Source organism: Enoplosus armatus, chromosome 17 (assembly GCF_043641665.1).
Source record: "Enoplosus armatus isolate fEnoArm2 chromosome 17, fEnoArm2.hap1, whole genome shotgun sequence".
NCBI lineage: Eukaryota > Metazoa > Chordata > Actinopteri > Centrarchiformes > Enoplosidae > Enoplosus > Enoplosus armatus.
Window position 1 is genome coordinate 20,356,736 of NC_092196.1, and position 20,924 is coordinate 20,377,659.

Consider the following 20,924-nt stretch of genomic DNA (forward strand, 5'->3'; position numbering starts at 1 on the left):
ATGGCAGCTAATTCTGTAAAGGAGCTGCTTCCACCGTATGTCACCCACTAGAGGGGGATAAGCACATCTTAAATGTTTGTTAGTCAAACAACGCTGAAGACAGAGACAGTCAGTGAGGGACGGCTACTGTTTTGGTGCAGGTTTGTCTTTGAAACTGTAGTCGCACGTTAAATCTTATTAAATCTAATCTCTCATTAGATTATTTAGTGGTTGGTCTGAGATATTCTGAAGGAACTTCTTCAGTCACATCACTTTTCTGTGTTCCCTTGCAGCAGCAAAAAACTATTAATAATACTACTAATAATCTGCTACCGGGGGGGATAAGACTGCGCCTGTACTAATCATGTTGTGGGGACACATGTTGCTTCAGACAGTCACATTATGAGCGAGACTACCTGCCATCTCCAGCCACAATCCCTGTAAACAACCCAAATACCTCAAAAAACCATAAAAGGTTTAAGACGTGTTTTTTTGTTTAAGTTTAGGCCAAGAGTTCAGTTAAGGGTAAGGGGTTGGTCTAGGTATGTAGGGGTTTTGGTTAAGGGAGGGGAGAGTCTCCAGGCAATGGATTATTAATACTGTATAAGGGTTAGGGTTAGTGTGTGTGTATGGAGAGTCACTACTGCTGCAGAGTTAAATGTTTGTAAGTGTATTTACAGAAATTGGACACCAATACTATATTTCCACATGACCACTTCATGAGTGTTGGACAGATCAGACGGTTATTCAATATCAATACGCAGTAAAAGTGCAAATGCAACCAGAAAGGATTAAAGATGAAGAATAAAGATTTGAGACACATTCTAGCCAGATGTTGAAGTGGTGAAAACGCATCTTTACTCCTTGCAACAGTTACATGTCTGTGGAAACAGCCACTTCCACGTTCACGCCTCGTGATAAAGGCAAGAGATAATGGCGCTGAAATGATGTACACATCACTTTACAATCCAACAAGGAGAGCAGCTCCACTGGGCTCATACAGATGGTAATATATATATATAATACTTCATCAAATACAATTCCTATAATTCCTTGTTGCAGTTGATGAACATGCTTCTGATGCACACAATTAAACAAAATGGCTGTAGAATGTATATTTGGCAGCAAAATAATAATATGTAATAAGATGTTTAGTAAGTGTTACAATATTTAGCTGAGTGTTATTACATAAAAAGTAGGTTTATAACAAGCTTACATCAAATACCAGCATGTCTATATATAAGTTAAGGAGTTAAGCAGAGTTTTGGGTGGTAATGGATTTCCCTCCGTCACCAGCGTCACTGTGACTCATGCTGAATCCAGTTTGTAGCAGCGTCATGACGCAAACAGCAGCCTGTCTCCTGCTCAGGGCTCAAACTGCAGCATGTACCTTGTATCTGCTTCAGAGCCAAATAGACTGTGTGTCGTGATAATTCAGGGTGGATGTACCGAGTCATGCATCCTCCTCTTTTAAAATCTCTCAAACCAATGGATGTCCACAGTGACTTTTGATCCCCAACATCAGAGCGAAGCCTTCAGCTCTTGTACACACAGGAATGTTTTTGTGTTTGGTTTTTTTTGTGTGGAGGATTTAGCCCGAGCACAGATGAAAAGCCTCTTTCCTTTATATATTGGTGCAGTTTACAGTTTCCGCTGACTTTTAGAGTTTGAGGGGTCAGTGCCCAGCAAATCTACAGCGCCAATCTGCGATTCAGCTGCGTCACAAAGCTTATCCCACTTCTCTTTTCAGAATCTAAACGTTAGACGAGGTATTCTGGAAGCTCCTGTTGGTCAAAGTGGGTCCCTGTTGTTATTTCCTTGCCTGTATTAGAAGGCATGTTGACAATACAAAGCCTTGTCACAAAGTTACTGATGACTCATTCCCAGGATTCGACCTTCATGTACCTGCCTCAGCTGTTCCCTGCCCCGATTAAACACATGGAAGGTCGAGGCTTTTGAGCATTTTGACCACGTACGTCGCTCCTCGTCAAAGACATTAACCCTAAACTATTCCACTGCTGTCGCAGCTGAAACATGGCTAATGTCATTGAAAGGAATGTGGCAGATGCCCTCTCACGGTGGGGACTAATCAATTTATAAAATGATTTATGAGGCAACGCCAACCTGGAGAATCGCATGTAGGACACAGCGTGTACAGCTTCCATGTGCGATGTCTGTTATTTGACTGATTACGACTGGGGAAAACAAACCCAGGATAGGTATTGTGGAGAGCTAACCCAGCGTCCCTGCTCCTCTGTTTATCTTCCTGCCTGTTGACAATGTTTTCTAAGCAGAGCTCACTGCTCAGTCCCACACAGGAAGTAGAACATGGAGAGAACTGCGCCACACAGCTACACTGAGCCTCGTGCAGTAGCCAAATCTCTGGATAAGTTTATACACTACAATCAAGCCGTAGGCCATGACGCCTGGCAGGGATTACCAAGGGATTACAATATATTCACCCCACTGGGATTCCATCACATGGTGGATCAGATCTCTGTGACAGGGGACCAGTGTGCAGCACTCCCTCAGGGCCACAAACACTACTGTGACAGATTTGACAAAGAGGCTAAGTCTGTCTGACAGCTCAACACAAACCGTTGTCTGGCTACAATGTGAATGTTAAACTACCGCTACAGGGTTTGACATCACAGAGCTCTGCCATGGCGTTTCTCCTCCATTACCTTCCAGAGGGCGGAAAGCAAAGCAATTAGGGTTTTGGAAGAAATTAAGATAGTTTGGCCAAGAGTTACTGGTTGCAATCCAGACCGTTAGTGATGCAATGTTGCACAAAGAGCTTGGATTTTTTTCAAAGGCCAACTGGGGGATTTGAATCCCTTTGTAAATATAGACTTTGCCGTTTGAAGCATTGAAATGTCAGTTTCAAAACTAGAAAAGAAAAACTTTCCCAAACAGCTTACTAATCATAATTATGAGACTATGGATGTCAATTAATCAGCAGAGCCAAAACCACGCAGACCTTTGGCAGATTAAGTCTGAATGCTTTGGACCGCTGAAAAAATTAAGCAACAGCTTCAAAAGTAATGTCACGAGAGAAAAATTATAAATCCTCTTGTTCTCCATTTGTTGCATTAAACAGTGGACACCATCTGTTGGGTTGGACCACAGAATACAACAGCAGCAGGGTGGCAGCTGCCACCCTAAGACACAACAGCCTGGCCACAGCCTCATGTCGCACGCTGACACAATCTAAAAATACTACTCTGGGCTCCGTTAATGGGCTCTTACACTGTCTTAGTTATGGCAGGCAGACCAGCACACTGAGCAGAGATGAAGCTAAAAGGTCATTAATCAAAATAAGCCAACTCTAAACAAAAGGCAGTTTGGTTGCCGGGCCAGCTGGGATTACTGAGCATTATCACAACATTTCAGAAAAAGACAGCAACCGGTTCTGTGTATCTAATACGTCAATCCTCTCCACTGACCCCTCCCTCCACTCTGACCCCTCCTCCAGGCAGTAGGTGACTGAGATGGGCGTTCGTCTAGGCTGCTTGAGCGACTCCCCGTGGTGGCCGCCGCCGCTGCTGCTGCTGCTGTTCTGCACTGTCCCCTGCTGTTCAGGAAGGCCGTTCGGGATTCCCATGCCCTCTGTGAACGTGGCGGTGGTGTTCAGCGGCTCGGCCTACCAGACAGAGATTAAGGGGCGGTTAAGCCGGGAAAACTTCATGGACCTGCCTCTGGAGGTGAACCCCATCACTGTGCTGGTCAACAACACCAACCCACGGGCCCTGCTCACCCGCATCTGCGACACCCTCTCCACCAACCGCGTCCATGGCGTGGTGTTCGAGGACAACGTTGGCTCGGAGGCCGTGGCACAGATCTTGGACTTCATTTCCACTCAGACAGCTGTGCCCATCGTGGGCATCAGCGGAGGCTCTGCTGTCGTCCTGCCGTACAAGGTCAGTGTGTGCAGGGTCAGGGACTGGGAGAGGGCCAGTAAAGTGCTGACTTGAGGGACCCTCCCTGTAGAACAGACTTAGAAACTGATCAAACTATAGAAATTTTATTGACATTTTAAACCCCTGAATTTGGATGGAATATGCCCAGAAACAACATATCAAGTATTCAATCACAAAATTGAACACAGTGAGCCAGAGAGACAGTTCACAGAGGTGCATTCTGGGTACTCAAGGCCACTTGGAAGCCTGATTAAATCATCAGGTAATTTCCTATTTATATCATTCACAGTCAGCAACTCACACAAAGACACTGCAGCTAAACAGAACGCTGTACAAAGTAATGAACACAGACATGATGAACACAGATTACCAGCCGTTAAACGGCAGCAGTCGAGATGCCTCCAGCTACGGTCCACCTTTGGGTTCTAAATCACATGTCATTTTCCTAATGTTACAGGCTAAATGACAGACTCTCAAACTGATACGCTGAGAGAGGCAAGCCAGCGGCCTTTCATCACGTTTCGCCATCATCCCGGTTTGTAACAGCTATAAATGTCCGAGCTTTAGGAGACACGGGCAGGTGGTTATAACATCTCCAGACAAGATCAATCTGAGAGCAATAAGGAACACATGCAGAGTATCGTTTCATATATACAGAAACACTAATACATCACACATTCATACATCACAGCAGGTCCCACAGTTTGTCTTAAACAGTCTCATGAAGTATTCAGATCTTTCACGCCACACACCACAATGTAAAAGTCCTGCAGTGTTACACTACAGTATTATGAAAATGTACCATCGTACAAGTTAAATATCAAAAGTAAAAGTACTCATTGTGCGGAACAGAATAAAAATATTACACTGAATAATTATCACAGATGCATTAACATTTAAGCAGCATTTTAATGTAAAGCTGGACAAGGTGGAGCTCATCTATCTACTGTTGGGTTTTTTTAATCTGTAACAATGCATCATATCTTATAAACTAATCATATATGCTGGATATGAAATCTAGGAGTAGGTAATGTAGCACTGAACGGACATCCTCGAGTAAAATACAAGTTGATTTTGGTATTTGCTAATGCGAGAACCACAAGATCAGATCACAAATGAAGATTTTATTGATGATGCTATAAATCACCTGGCAGACTATGAGGGTCATCGTACAGGAACACACCATAACAGCAAATTGATGCCATTCCACTTAGATCTTCAGATGCCCTTTTCGGCCATTTGTTGTCATGAGTCAGGCACTCTGTCACTGAAGTAAGATAGATGGTTCGGTCATCCGTTCAAACAGAGGCTGCAGTAAAGCAAAAAATAAATGATTTTAATCCACTTAAGGTGCAGATTTATTTTCTTCGGAGCAGTCAAATGATCACACAGAAGCCCACACGTACAGTCATTTGAGAGCTAATTACGTCAGCCATAATGAGCATTAGATAGAGGACAGGCACAATCTGTCATTTTAAAATGACTTAATGATTAATAAATATCAGAAATACCAATTTGCTCAGGACTGCATTAGAGCTGCACTACGTTCAAGAAGCAAGAAACGAATTAGGGAACTTTGTCAAGGTCAAACATAAAACATGAATCCCTCAAGTGTTCGTTCTAATTGATGCAGAGAAATCAGGTTTCAGTTGATCACTAAATGTAATTTGTGGACTCCGAAGATGCTGTCCCGAATCACAATCAGTACTATTAGTACCGTATGCAGCCGCAACCCTCAGGTGAGGTGAACGGCTCAAGAGATGCTTGTGACACACACAAGCCATTAAACTGCTTTTAGAGTTGAAGCTGGAAGGTTTAGCAGCAATGATCCATCTATAGGAGCATCGTCAGCCACCACGAAAGGCTCAGCCTCAGAGACCAACTCTAATCCTTTCAGAATGGCTTTCTTCTGGTGACATTTGAGTATCTCCTGCAGAAGACGACACAGAGCTCGGCATCACACTAAAGATTTAGGGCAAAGTAAACAAAATGATTTATTAAATGCTACATGTTGCACTACACAAACAAGAGACAGGCGGGTATCTAAGTTAAAGGTGTATATTATAAAACTGTTCAATTTAAACCATCTGGAAATGATATCTAATTCAGAAAGAGCAGAAAAGTGTGAAAAACTGACGAAAGAAACACGTTCGTATTGTCAGTAAAAAGCAAGACACATGGATGAAGATGCAGCAGATAAGAAACGGAAGGGGTCCAAGAATAGACCCCTGTGGGACACCACAAGAAACATCACATGACATGTCCACCCACTTACATTTAAAAATAGCTTCTGATGTTTTATTGAATTAGAGAGCCATTCGTACGTTAGTCCACTGAAGCCATAATGAGAAAACAATAAGCAAAACATTGTGACCAACAGCATCAAAAGTATTAGAATTAGACCACAAGCATTCATTATTCTACAAAGCAGATCGACCATCTCAATAACAGCCATACCTGTCCACTGATTTTTTTATTTGGATCTATGCATGCCTTAAAAAAAAAATACTGAAAATGCTGAAGTATTCTGTTATAGAAGTATTTTTTGAAAGACATGGAAGGCTCAGATTTAAGATGGGAACAACGTTTGCAATTCTGAGATTAGTGGGAAATATTCTAGTTAGAAATAATTTGGCAAATACATGAATAAGAAGTTTGACTATTGAAGGAGGAGTTTGGTGACCAACACGAGTTCATCATGACCTGATGCTCAGTTTCTCTTTTTTTTTTTTAGTTCTCTGAAGAGAAGGATGAAACCTTTTTCAAATAATCCGAAATTCGTCAGTTTCTAGAGACTCCAGTCATTTCCTTAATTCATGTGGTTTTGTAGTCAGCTCCCCTGTCAGCTGCATCCATTTCAGGAAACATGTCTTCTCAGCATGTCTTCTCGGGGTAATAAAAGAGATGTCACTCAGCAGTTAATGCCTCCTGCCGCTCATTTGCACTCTAACTATTCTAACTTGAGGACATTAACAGCACCTCATAACATAATCATAAGAAATTACCAAATAAACACGTCATAAGAAACAAGCGTAATGACAAAGGCAGGCAGCTGTTAAAGTGAAGGACTGCTTTTCATCAGTAATTAGCCAGTGAAGGCGGCTGAGACCATTAATATGTGCTGTGTAGTGAATGCAGTAAAAGTACCTTACAGATCAGTGCGTGCATGCATTATTAATATGGACGTCCCAGTTGGAACCCAACCATAATCATCTACTACCCACTGAGACAGCAGGCCTCTGATTGACACACACACACACACCTCCCTGCCTCACCTGATTGAATGAATTTGATATTTTTTAGACAATTAAAAATTTCTTATGGTCTTGGGGCCCCCGTGCAGTCAACGCTCCACATGTGGTTTTGCATGTTTTGGCCCTTTAACTACAAATCTCTTAGCTTCAGATTGCTGATGTCCATTTTCCTATCGCCAGGACAGCCACTGGTTCCTGTTCTGTTAACTTGTCAAACTTATTTGAGAGAGGTGTTTTATGGTAGATGAAAGATATGTTTTGAAAGCTCCTATTTGTTGGATTAAGTATACAATCGGGGGTGGCTGTAGCTCAGTTGGTTGAAACCTTAAATCTCCAGTCTCTCCTGACCACATGTTGATACTGAACCCCAAACTGCCCAAATTGTCTGTATGGAGAAAATGAAAGTCTGCCAAATGAAAGTAATGTAATGTCCAAAATCTAAGGGTATGTTTTGGAAAATGGTCAACAGTAGTGCAGCTTACGATCACAAAATTTGCATTTAATGGGATAAAACAAACTTTAATAGTTAAAATAAGAGCCTTGGTATAATTGATGCATGTGATTAATACTGAATATAGTTGGAGCATACATTTGTACACTTTCTAAGATCGCTGAGCCCACTTTACAACCCATCAGTGACATGCTGCCTCAGTTCAGAAAGCGCTGCCAATGGCAGGCTGTGGAGAAGCAGAAAGAGGGGTCTGTCAGCATTTCTGTTTAACATCCAAGGGACCACTACAGATTACGTCAGGCCAAGAGAGGTGGAGCAGCTCCGGGATCAGTCTGTCCAGACTGAATATGGTGGAGCATATCACAGAATCCAGATGGCGGAAGTCCAGGTTTTTGGACACAATGGACTACCAAGTACTGACGCACAGTATCACTACAGCCACTGCTTCATGATGAGATTTAAACTCGAGGTTTGAAACATCAATAAGAGTTTATTCTAATGGTCATTCTATTATTAAGAATGTGACGTGACGGACTGGCAGCAAAACTGTTGTGTCTCCAGTAAATATTTATGTCTCAATGTATTTGGAACACCAGCAGTCACCTCTTTAAGCTTTAATTAGTCATTTATTAAGATTAAGGGAAGTGCTGTAAATGTAACTATGTGCCAGATACACAGATATGACTTTGGTCCAGCCCTCTTTGAGTCGTCTTCTCAATAATCAGGGGGGCCGCCTGTCGATTGATTTATGGGACGCTGTCAAAGGTAGTCAACAAGGCAGCGGAGCTCATTCATTTTTCATACGTATCGCTGAGAGTCTGATCTTTCTGAAAGTGACAGCATAGAATCAGTTGATAAACTGATTCCAGCGCCTCAGGACGTTTCAGTTTGTTGATTGGCAACATCAGAGCAGACACGCCATTATTATCTTCTATTTCTATCCCAATGAGAAAAATATAGAATGACAAGCAAACGTTCGGTTTAACAGCTAAAATATGGCTGCTTCTCTGCCAGGACACAACAGAGCTCAAAGTCCTCCAACCTAAAACGACAAAATAGGTCATTTGTCATTGTTTCTAAAAGGACCCGTGATACTTACAACAAAGATTCATATGAGTGTTTTCTAGTCTGCCACCTGTATGATTAACATTTGACTAGATTTAGGCGTCTAAAACGACGTGGGTAAGGTTAGAGAGAGATTGTGTTTATATTACAGAAGCTGAAGCTTGAACAGCCCTTTCTATATTTTTATGGGACTTTAAACTAAGTTTTGATTCATTACTTCCTGCAGCATGAAAAAGTGACACCAGAATAGACCATTAGGGTGATTATACAGCATCTCAGTTAGACAAAGGGGTGTAGTTTTAAAATCCTTCCCAGTGCAGCTTTGACCACAGGAGGTTTGTTATAGTATTTTAGGAAAAAGCTGTGATTAATCTCTGAACAAATAAAGACATCCAGTGATGTCCTTCAGAAGTAATTACACACTCAAGGGGGTTGTTGTAGCTTCATAATTCCTGAACAAACATAGCATGAATTGTACTTTCCCTCTCATTATGCATTTAGTTTAATACCCTGACCTAAAATCCATCCTTTGAAGTATTCATTGTGCGGTCTGACAGATCACATCCTCCGAGCCACAACGCTGTAAGTGGACAAAATGTAAGTCAGGCACGAGCAGAACCCTGATTGTCTCTGCAGGAACATGAGCCCGAGGCTTTTCTAAGAAGTAGAGCACTTCTTTTTTTTCCTCCTCTGTCTGCCTTCGCTACGTCCTGAACTCACTTGTCTCTACCTCCACCTCCCGCTGCATTTTAAAAGCACTGGCACAGTTACTGTAACCTGTCTAGACTGAGGTAGAGCAAGTGCAGAACAGTCGTACAAAGCAGCCAGAGGGGAGCAAGACGAGGTGGTACAACCGAGTGAACGTAATCCAGGCGGCATTACGTTTCTGTTGCTGCAAATGAGTTGTAAGAAACATGGCGACTAAACTGACGTCCCCTCAATAAACCAAAGCTCATATGTAAAGTTGATGCCTTTGTTGAAGTAATTTATGCTGTGCTTCAATCGTGCCTTTGTTGTGCCATAAGCGTCTTTCTGTCCTCACACCATGTTAACGCGGTTTTGAGTGATCAGAAATAAGAATATGAGACTCATATATGAGTAAGATAAAACTAAACTTTAGTTTCTGATTAGATTTTGTGAGATATTTTAATTCATGGGGGGGGGGGTTGTAGGTAAAAAATTACTAAATTGATTTCTGTTTGATTTCCTTGCGTCAGACTCAGAAATATCTTCCATTCTCATTTGCACATTGTTTAAATCTTGCTCAACACCACATTCACAGTATCATAATCTTGAGTTTTAAGTGGAACATAGCCAGGCAGTGTCTGTTCCTGGTTGCCATGCAGGATCTACGTGACGACAGCAGCACAGGAAGCTGGTGCCAGGGCATTTCCTGCTGCGTGGTCGGAGGCAGACATATGTCGCAGCGAAGAGCCGTGGCCAGAAGTCGCTCTTCAGAGAAGGGCGGAGAGGGAGATGGCTGCAGTTCAGTCACGTGACCTGAGGGCCCACTTCCATATCTTCAGTGCTAATTTCACTCACTGCCACTACACATTTACCACAAAACATAATTTCATAGTGAATTCAATCTTGTTTCCTTTATATTTTTGGATTCATTTCAAGCCTATCAATAGGCATTACTCACCTGAGTCAGCTATCCAGTGAGACTGTTGTAGAGCAGGTAGAGACTGCTGTTTGTATATTGTAACATAGCCTTTCAGTGACACAGCCACCGCGCACTATACACAGCTGTGGTTTGGACATAATCGCAGCTCAAAGCATCTGAAAACTGATCCTCTGACTGCACAGCATTCCTTCAACTGGACATCGCAAGATTTGAGCACTACACGCTTTAACAAAATGTTAAAGGGTTAAAAAGTTAGAGCTGGCTGTGAAGACTAAGGCAGCGTTTCTGCCCCCGTGTTTGTTCTTCTGTATATTTTAACCTTGTAAATGTAATCTCAGCCTTGAGGAGCAAAGCTTTACACTCAATGGCTGTAATCTTCTTTGGGACTGTAGACTGTTACTGTGAGCTTCTGTGAGGAAGCCCAGTTTTCTGACTGAACAGAGTCACGATCGACATCCATCTACAAACCCCAGGTTATAATCTAACATACATTATCCACAGTATTGGGTAATATGATCGTATATATCGATGATAGAGGTCTTCGAGAATCTAAAGCAAGTCCAGTTGCCCTTGACTTAGCACTTCTATACATAATGTGCATTATTGTTTCGGGACGGAAAACAAGTTCTTGAATTTGTCAATCGAACGGGACTCAATTATTCACAAACACTGGTGGCGGCATTTACATTCAGCAGACTTAGTGTGGACGTAGTCTAGTCTTTAAAAGAAATGTAATTTAATACCCTCACCGGTTGAAAGTCCATAGCACCTGTAACCACACCCAACAGTGATGTCATAGTGTACCAACACACCCTGCAGTACGCCTCAGCAGGTCAGCAAAAACAAGACTTTCCGCTTCTTTAAGTTTCTCTTCAAGTACATGAAGTTTGGTGACCGAATCATCATGATAAGACTAAAGACAAAAGACAGAATTCTTAGAGAGACATCAGGGAAGAAGTGGGATGCAGCCGGGAGGAGGCTTTGCGCCCCGCCTTCGAGTGGCTGTGTGGGATGGGTATAAACATTTTTACCTTTTGATGCGGTCGGTCAGTCCAAGCCTAAAGAGCTCTTTAGTCTGCATTTGGCCTCTAGAAAGGTGAACACTGCTGGTGGAGAATTCATATTACATTGTGTGTAACCGACTGTGACTGTTGGTTTCATTTTATTCCCTCCAACCGTATGCTTTGGACAGTGCTGTACATGCTCTGCACACTGACAGGGCGGCCCTGACTTCAGGCTTTGAGCTGCAGCTGAGCCTGTGGTAATGCCCCGGGCTCATTTGAACCACACTATCAGTCTGCTCTCTTCTAATTGAGCTGTTGAGATTGTAGTTTGCAGGGGGCTTTACTCTGACAGACCCGGGCATGTACAAGGCATACAGAAACACAAGCACATACACAAACACACACCTGCACATACACACTCCTGACACCTTAGCACCTATTGGGGAACAAACTGATTGTGCACCGTTGCTGATGCTGGAACAGGCAGCAGCACATACAGGAATAAGGCAATAAGGCAATAAGGCTGACAGATTTGCTGTGGGAGAGTGAGGGGAAGAAGAAAATGAGCAGATTTATACGATCTTCTCAAGCTCCTCCGTGACTAACCTGCATAAGATCCCTGCACCCAGTATGGATGTACGCAGCCAGCCGGCCTCCACTGCAGTCTAATCCATCTTAGTCCACCGCGGCTCCCTCACACTGAGCTGAAACCGGTTCCCAGTAAAGACGCTGATAACTGAATGTCATTTTATGTGAATATTAATGAATAACACGCGAGGCTTTTAAAGAAAAGATATGAGCACTGGATTTTTATTCAATTAATTAAAAACGAATTCTTCTTCTGACCGATAGCCGACCTTCGTTAACCGATTTATTTTTTTACCTGTGCAATAGCAGCACAAACAACAGAAACATGAGGATTCACACATCCTAGACTGACACACACTGAATCCTCCAGCGCTGATACCGCTGTATAGAACATTTAGTAGACATGACGGCCTGGATCTCCCGTGTAGAAAAATGTTTTAGAACTTATTAAAGTAAATAGTATCCCGAATTTGTAGTATGCTAATTAATGATCAAAAACAGACGACGGGTTCACAAAGCGGAAACACGTGGTCGCATTTTTCAGACCTCAGATTGTCCTAAAATAAAATAAAGAGGCCAGGCCTACCTCAGCCCTCACTCGCTGACAGATTGTCTGCTGGTTTTTATTCAGAAGTAGTAACGTGTCGACGGGCTATGGGGTCAGGCTGCTGCGCGACTGTGAGACCCGCGGCGTCGAATACCCGCTCAGACGGTCCCGATGTCCGGGGAACGCAGAGATAGCGCCTCGCTAGTGCTGCCAGCCTCGGGAAGAACGTCTGAATACTTTTCCTCCAATGAGGGGGGACTGTCTCTCATACAGATGTCCACCTCAGCTTGATGAAGGGGTGCTGTAGTCGTGCATCGTGGCTACGAATAATAGTTTTTTAAACTGTTCAACTGATAGTATTAATTGGTCAAAATTCTTACAGTCGCTTAACGGTTAATTAACATTTAATTAATTAACATCCCTAAAAAGAATAGTTACCAAAGAATGGATATTATTCCTTCTTTGCAGTGGTTGTAGGTTTATATATATATATGTGTGTGTGTGTGTGTTTCAGTGACAAGTGAAACAAGACAACAGAAAAATAAAACATTTTCTGGGGCGTGAGCACGGTACAGTCAGAAGCACAAAGTCAGTGGATTTAGCCGTGACGTCTGAAATCGTAAGACGCTCATACATCACAAGACCGCTGAACTTTCTTCAAGGACAACAAGGAGACAGTCTCAGGATGCCTGACCCCTCCAGTCCTCAGCTCGGAGGGCCCCGAGCTCAGGATGGAGTGTTTTTTTCCCCAGAGAGGGAGAGGGTCAGGAGGGGGGCACCTACCTATCAGCCTGACGCAGGCTTTTATAACAAGATCACACCACAGTCAAACCATATATTTCTATTTTAGAAAGATCAGAGGCAGAAACGTTTCTTTAAAAGTCAGTTTCTGATTCATTAGTTAATAAAAACAGAATAATAATACCTTTTTACACAACATAATGTCATGATATTACAAATGGTTCATGACTTGACGATGTTTGTTTTGTAGATCACCGTGGAGATGAGGCAGAGGAACTGGAATCAGCTGAAGAATCAATAATGTCTCTATATGTAGAGCAGCATCAATACATCACTGTCACATTAATTATGATACCTCGGTGTAATTAATGTGAAGAGATAAGATCAAGGCTGAGTCGACTGAATCTAAAGCTGGCAGGACTGTTAGCGGTTGCTTATACTGTATTTCCGTACCTGTAACACCAGCCAGTGGGATTTTAAATGAATGGCTTTTAACTGATCTTAATAAGTGCTTCATTGGCCATTAATACAGCCATTAGTTACGACTTCTAAACCCTTTACCTTCGTATTCTTAGCATTAGCTAGTATTTGGGCACCCATTTCTAATATGACACCCTTTAGTAGGTGTTTATAAGTTGTAACTAGTGGCTTTATTAAGCCATGAATAAAACATTTGGGTTGCCAGGTTTTGAAAAATCCCTTTGGTGTTATCCTCTTCCTCATCTGGACCACAATCCATCTATCAACAACTTATTAACATTTAAAACTGTGAGTGAGTTAATGGTTTGATTTGATATAAAAACTCATAGTAATAGATGACCTACAAATATTTACTGTCATATAAAGGAATAATAACAGGTAAATTATTTTTTAAAAGTTCCCCATTAACCCCTTTACCAACATACCCTTTGTGGAAGAAAGCAACACATTACAACATATATTTATAGTAAATGTTCTGTCACTCACTCCACCAGAGCTTTATTTGAGCTGGAAGAACAACTGCTATAAGAAAGCATGTCTTTGTGCCGGAAGGAATTCAGCATATTTCCCACCGAGAGACAACGTAATGCAAAAGGCACAGCAAAGTGCAGAGGCCAGGATTTCTTGTCTTTTCGTTTCGGTGGTGAATCATTGATTTTAAAATGTTACAGACAGCAGCTTTAAAGGGTAACTCAATACTAAATCACAGAAGAAGAAAACTGTTTCTGAGCTGTTTCCTCCTTGAATCTTTCAGGCACCTTTGGCCACACCCCCATCAGTGATGTCACAGCAGGCGTTGATTGGGCAAATTCAACGTTTCACTGTTTATTTTAAAACACCACCTGAAGCTTTACCTGAGGTGTAAAAGCCTGGACAGCACAGCTTTAATGAAAATCTCAAGGGAAACCTATCAGACACTGCAAAACGCTGAAAGTACTATTCCCTCCTCTCCACTTTTTTTTTAATAATACAGTTAACAGAAAAGCAATCCTCATCGCTCTCTCAAGGTCATTGTATTTGCAGAAAAGACAGATGAAACTGAGCAGGCGCTGGCCACAGTGATGGTGCTATCCCTCTGAATTTGCAAGTATGGATGTTGGCAAAAGTAAGACATGTGAGTTTAAATGATGAATGGGTCTGCGGCTCCTGTAGGAGCAAAATAAAGCAGCTGTCACAGCTGTACTACAGAACCTACTGGTCGGGCAACTCACTTCTCTGTGGGTCCTCCAGAGATCATACTGCAGTGTACACATTGAATTAAGATGTGTTAATTAAGTTAGTCAGGTGTGTGTGCAGCGAGTTAACTAACCACAAAGGTCTTCGTAGATCTCCTCACGATGATGCCATGTCTTCCTCTTCCTCTTCCTCTTCCTCCAGGGTGAGGGCTCCAACTTCCTCCAGCTCGGCTCCTCCATTGAGCAGCAGATCAACGGCATGTTCAAGGTGATGGAGGAGTACAACTGGGACAGCTTCGTGGTCATAACCAGCCTCTACCCAGGCTACGAAACCTACGTGGATTACATTAAGTCCTTCACAGACACCAGCTACTTCATATGGGATCTGCAGGACGTGCTGACCTTCGACATGTCCGCCGACGGCATGAACGACATCCGAGCGCGAAGGCTGCTGCAGCAGATCGACGCCCAGGTGCTGTTGGTCTACTGCTCCCACGAAGAGGCTCAGTACCTGTTCACCATGGCAGCCGAGGCCGGACTGGTGGGGCCGGGCTACATCTGGATTATCCCCAGCCTGGCAGTGGGGAACCCAGACATCCCCCCACCTGACAGCTTCCCTGTGGGGCTCATCAGCATCATCACAGACCGGTGGAGGATGAGCCTGAGGAAGAGGGTGCGGGATGGGGTGGCCATCGTGGTGAAAGGAGTCCAGAGCTTTCGGAAACAGAGGGGCTTCGTTCCCGAGGGCCACAGTGACTGTCACAACCCCGCCAAGCCATCCACTACTAATGACACTCTGTTCAGGTAAGCTGCCATGCTGGAGGCCAGAGAACAGTCTAATATTAGGCTTTATTTCTGATACCCCCAGTTTGTATTTGCATATTTCATCATATTTTAGTAAGACGCTTCCTTGTTTTCTGATCTGCTATCGTTTTAATTCGCTGTTGATGCAAATTCCTGCCATGTTTACACGATGTCTTGACAAATTCAGGATTATGTTCATTTCCACAAACACTAATCCCGCCACTCAATTGACAGAAATAAATTTCTTTCTATTCAGACAATTTCTAGTTTTCAATCATAGTTTAGCCGCTGTCAATTAAACACAACACTTCCTGCACAGATGTTTCACATTAAAAGCCTTCAGGCAGCTCAAAGGGCACATCACTCCCTTTCCTTGTAAGCTTTACATACATATCAGAGCAGGAAATGTTGTGTTTTACTGACAGTAACTTAGCAGCAATCAAAGACATGGCAAAGCAATTGGAAACATATCCAACAGGTAGTAATATTTTAGTATAAAATATGGTAAATTTAAAAAAAAGTGCTGCTTAATGCTGTGGAAATGTATGACAAATGATAAATGACAAGAGTGAGTTACAGAGTGGAGGCTCTTCCCATGTTAATGGTGCTAATGGTGAACAATGAATCCCTGTAGCTTTAAACTATCTCACAAGTGCTTTATGGAGTCTCATTTATTGTGTTTAAATGTACACAAGGCACTTTAATTTTAAATTGAACCCAAGTATTATGAAAATGCACTTGATGTGACCAACTGAGCAAGAGGAAGAAATCTAATAAAAACACAATCTTCAGGACTAACACTTCTTCTTTTTTTACCTTTTACCTAAATGAGAAAACAGATCTTAGGTCGCTGCCTTCCAAAACAATGTCTCTTACAAAAATAATCACGCAGGTGTTTTCTGATCCGTCACTTCTGTGTTCAGGTAATAAAAAACACTTGGTTGAGGTTCAGGAAAGTTCGTAGTCCGTGATAAAAGAACTCAATGCTGAAAACCGCCGTTTCTCATGTCAGAGTTTGACACCAGCCATGCTAAGCATACCGCTACTTCTGCCTTTGCTTCATAGAGGACAGTCGCTTGTCAGGAAAATGCACTCATAGATTGTTTCAAGCGTTTGACCAAATGTTGTCTCTTTTCTTATATATTATCTGCATAACCTTGTTTAGGAGATGCAGAAGAATGTTGTGTCATATATATTATAAAGATACAACAGTAATGGTTCACACTTCCTGGGAAAAAGAGGTTAACAGTCGTTTATTTATTCATGACTTCGCATCTGTTTGGAGTTGTGAAGCACATTTTACGGCGGCTGGCACTTTCCCGAGCTGTGTCCTCTGCCCTGCTGCCATCTAGCTCCTCATCTCCTCAGCACTGAGCGCTCCCATATATCTCTTGGAGATTGTGAGGTTATTTAGTGTGGGGAGGGGGGGTTTGGCTTCTCATTTAAACCATGCCTAAAAGAGCAATCTGTGCCATGGAACGCGAAGTAAATCCTATTTTGTTAGAAAAATGTTGTAATCAGCAACCAGGAAAAAAAAAAAATGCTCCAGCATCAGCTGAGTCAAGGTCGTTCAGGGAGACTGGGAGTGTGTTGTGTGTAAATATGTGTGTGCGCTGTTGTAGACGGTCACCAAGGGGCCGCTAACGGGACACAAGCATCATCAGACACTCCTCTTGCATTATGAAACATCACTCTCTCTCCCTCTGATGTCAGAAGTAATTTTTCTTTCGGAGTCTTCGGAGCCGCAGGGGAGACAACTTTTCCTTTTGTAAACCCGAACCGTCCATGAAAAAGTGGGAATGGTGAACATTATCTCAGGCTTTGATACTGTACCAACCCCTCCTTTTAGACTTTCCAAACCCAGCAGGCATGACTTGAGTCGCAGCAGCTCTCGTCAGTAACGTGAAGGTCGGCGAGATAGAACAAAGCACTTTCTATTAACTTTATAGTCTCTTCTCTTTCCAGCCAGATCAAACATTAACATCCCCCTCGGTTCTCAGATTCATCCTCACTTGATTGGAGATTTTTTTTTTCAAACGAGCTTTTGATAATGAGTCAGCTCACCTGTTAATGGGATTATCGCAGATTACCAGATTAAATAGGCTTTTCACACAGACAGGGCTGAAGGCTATTCTCCTCCCAGCAGGCTTTCATCACCTCTGCTGGAGTGACGGGCGAGGTGAGAGAGCGGCGTCACAGGTCTAATATAACAGGATGTGAGTGATGAAACAACAGAATCAAAGGAGGCAGACGACCGTTTTCCACACAGTTCAGAAGCTGTCAGGACACCTTGTGTCTCTATATCTGTGTCACAAAGTGAGAAAGCTGCTGTGTTTTTCTGCGACATTATCCAACATGTATGCTATTTCCACAACTGAGGGCAAAACATTTAAAACAATATGCAGCATGTTTACACGCAACATGTGTGGGAAATAAATACATTAAAAGAAAACACAAATGTAAAGGGTGTTGATGTTTAGCAGCTATGGTTGCCATGTGCATTCGCTAAATTAAAAGTCAGGAGCTAGCAAACAATTCAATAGTTGTCGAGATGTTTCAACAAAGAACTAAAAAGACGACCTCATGGTGGTGCGAGTGGAAAAGTCCAGTGTTCACCGAAGTCAGTAGGATTCATCCTCTGGGTACCATGAATGTTTGTACAAAATTTTAAAGCAATCCGTCTCATAGTTGATACTTCAATCTGAATCGAAGCGATGGAATACGTGACAATTATAACTTACGATCTCATTATTATGCCTTAAAGTTCTAATAATTACGTTAGTTTCTCATAATTATGACCTGATTGATTTTGCACTGCTGGTCATATAAAACAAGCAAACTTATAATAAATACAGTTTATCCTGTGAACAGTACACTCAGCGGTTTGACTACAGGAAACCGCAAATGATGCTTTTTTTAAGGTCAAGTCACTGATCCTCTCTCTCTTTGGCTTTTGTTTCTCTGCAGGCACATGTTGAACGTAACCTGGGAACACAATGACTTCTCCTTCAACAGTAACGGTTACCTGGTGAATCCAGCCATGATAATTATCACTCTGGACAGAGAGAGGCAGTGGGACAAGGTGAGCTTTTCACAAGATGGTGACAGATGTTTCACTAAACACTGGGTTTTCTTTGCAGAATTAGTTTTTGAGTACACACTGAATGTATTTCTGTGATAATTACTGAATGCACAAATCCATAATTGAACTCAGAGAAAGAGAAAACAGAGGAGCTGTTCTACAGTTACACTGACGTCTTTCTCTGCATGCTAAAAGCAGAGTGATTTCATACATCACTGGTCTCTTTGTAAAGACTAGTTAGAAGAGTCAGAGCTCCGTTGATACCAATGAACCACTTAATGAAGGATCATCTCCCCATCACACACACTCTCTCTCTCTCTACGTACTCCTACCCTCCATCTCTTCAAAAGATATTAGAAGGAAACCCACGCACACACTTGTCAGGTAACTTTGCTGCAGCGTGCCGCCTCATTGACTTGGTTGGAGATTGAACCATTAATTGAACCACAGGGGGCGAATGTGACGTGGACACCAGACTGGAGGGAGTTCACTTCCTCCACTGGATGAATGGAAGGTGTTTAGTTAAACATCACGCTCAGAGTAAACAGCCGCAGGCGTCTCAATGCTAATTGTGTTATATTGATGTTTTCAGGTGCTTCGTCCTATTAATTTCCAATATGTTATCAAGGCTTGGCGCTAATGGGAAGCTGTGATGGTAAAAGAAGCAAACAAACAATCTAGACAAAGATGTCAACAAATATATTTTGTCCGAGTTTTTGAAACCAAACTGTGAACTGTGAGAGATTATTGTCATTATCGATTATCCACAAAAATAGTATCACGGTTTTGTCGCACCAACAGTCCAAAAGATCTTCAGTTTACAATGACGTAGATAGAAAACAGAGAAAAGCAGCAAACCCCACATTTTAAAAGCTTGAACCAGAGAACGCTCGGCTCAAAACAAATCATTTCAGCTGTTTCAAACTTGAAATTTAGGGATGTGGAGAGGTGTTCATCATCTTTAAAAAGGCAGGAACATTTTTGATTGAGGTGAAAGTGCTGTTTTTATTTACTGCTATTATGGAGACAATCTTAAATCAATCATTCCATAAATGAATGCAGGAACAGGTTGCAGAGTGCAGGTAACAAAGACTAACAGGACGAACACCTGCTCACTTTTCTTTCGTTTTCCTGATGAGCTGTTTTTGTCTCTCAACATACAGACAGAAGCAGCTTTCACTTTTCTTTGGGCCTCCTGTCCTGCTGTTGGATGTTCACATTGAAGGGCATTGTTCTCTCCTGCAACACTCCTAAGAGATTAGGGAGGTTTTTAACCATCGTAATATCCTCGTCCTCTGTGCTATCAAAGACAAACAGGAGAGTTGGCTAGAGGTGTTACGGTCTCCTCCAATTTTATGAAATGAGCACAGACTCTCGAAGACTGAAATTAAATTGAACTCAGTGACAGTAACATGAATTGGATACGTCACTGTCCTATGACGAGGTTTATTCATAAAGACAAAACAATTAAGGTGGACATAAGTGTTTGGTCATTTCTACATAAAAGATTGACATTACTGACAGAGTTGGAACTTAAAGGTGTCCTCTCATTCACCCACTGACTCATTTCCACCATGCTGACCTTCACATAAACCTTTTGTGGGAGGAGAAAAACAACATTGTGCTCACTGCAGAAACATTTCGTGTGAGGAGATACGTTTTCTGTGCTTAACTTTCTGTTGCCTCTGGCGTCTTTTCTTTTCTGAGAGCTGAAAATCAATTCCACCTTTTGATTGCCTTTTTGCCAGCCTTCTTTTTGTGCATGTTCCAGGGCAGGCTGTCTGTTACATTCATACATCACCTATGTATAGCCAGCCTCAGCCTGACACTGTGTAGACTAATACCTCGCATTACACTCCTCAGATCACATCACTGCTCTTATGAAATGTAGCTGCTATAATTTGCTGCCTCCCAAGAGTCATTGTTCAGCTGGTTCTTAGACTTCTTCTTTGGATCTAGAAGTCAAGGTAACTTGGGAAGATGGAGGGAGAGCATGACAAAAGAGAGTGGCGACAGAGAGAAGGAGGAGGACGGGAAGTGTTCCTGTCATTGCTGTTATCTGGCAGAGTGATATATGCTGCCACTCTCTGGCTTTATATCTGTGACGCGCACAAAAACCCAGAAAGTCTCGCCAGCTGGTTTGTAAACCAAGAAAAATGAATTGAATTGAAGTATTTCCCTATGGATTTGTGCAATATACAAACTAA

The 20,924-nt window shown here is 42.4% G+C and overlaps 1 protein-coding gene across 1 annotated transcript in view; it reads left to right on the top strand.

Moving 5' to 3' along the window:
• Positions 1-3,470: 3,470 nt before the first annotated feature.
• Positions 3,471-20,924, top strand: part of grin2ca (glutamate receptor, ionotropic, N-methyl D-aspartate 2Ca) — a 36,438-nt gene continuing 18,984 nt past the window's right edge. Inside the window, exons 1-3 of the mRNA XM_070922965.1 lie at positions 3,471-3,899; positions 15,034-15,635; positions 18,603-18,717. Of these exons, the coding sequence (XP_070779066.1) occupies positions 3,471-3,899; positions 15,034-15,635; positions 18,603-18,717 (1,146 nt within the window). The remainder of the gene's footprint in view (positions 3,900-15,033; positions 15,636-18,602; positions 18,718-20,924) is intronic.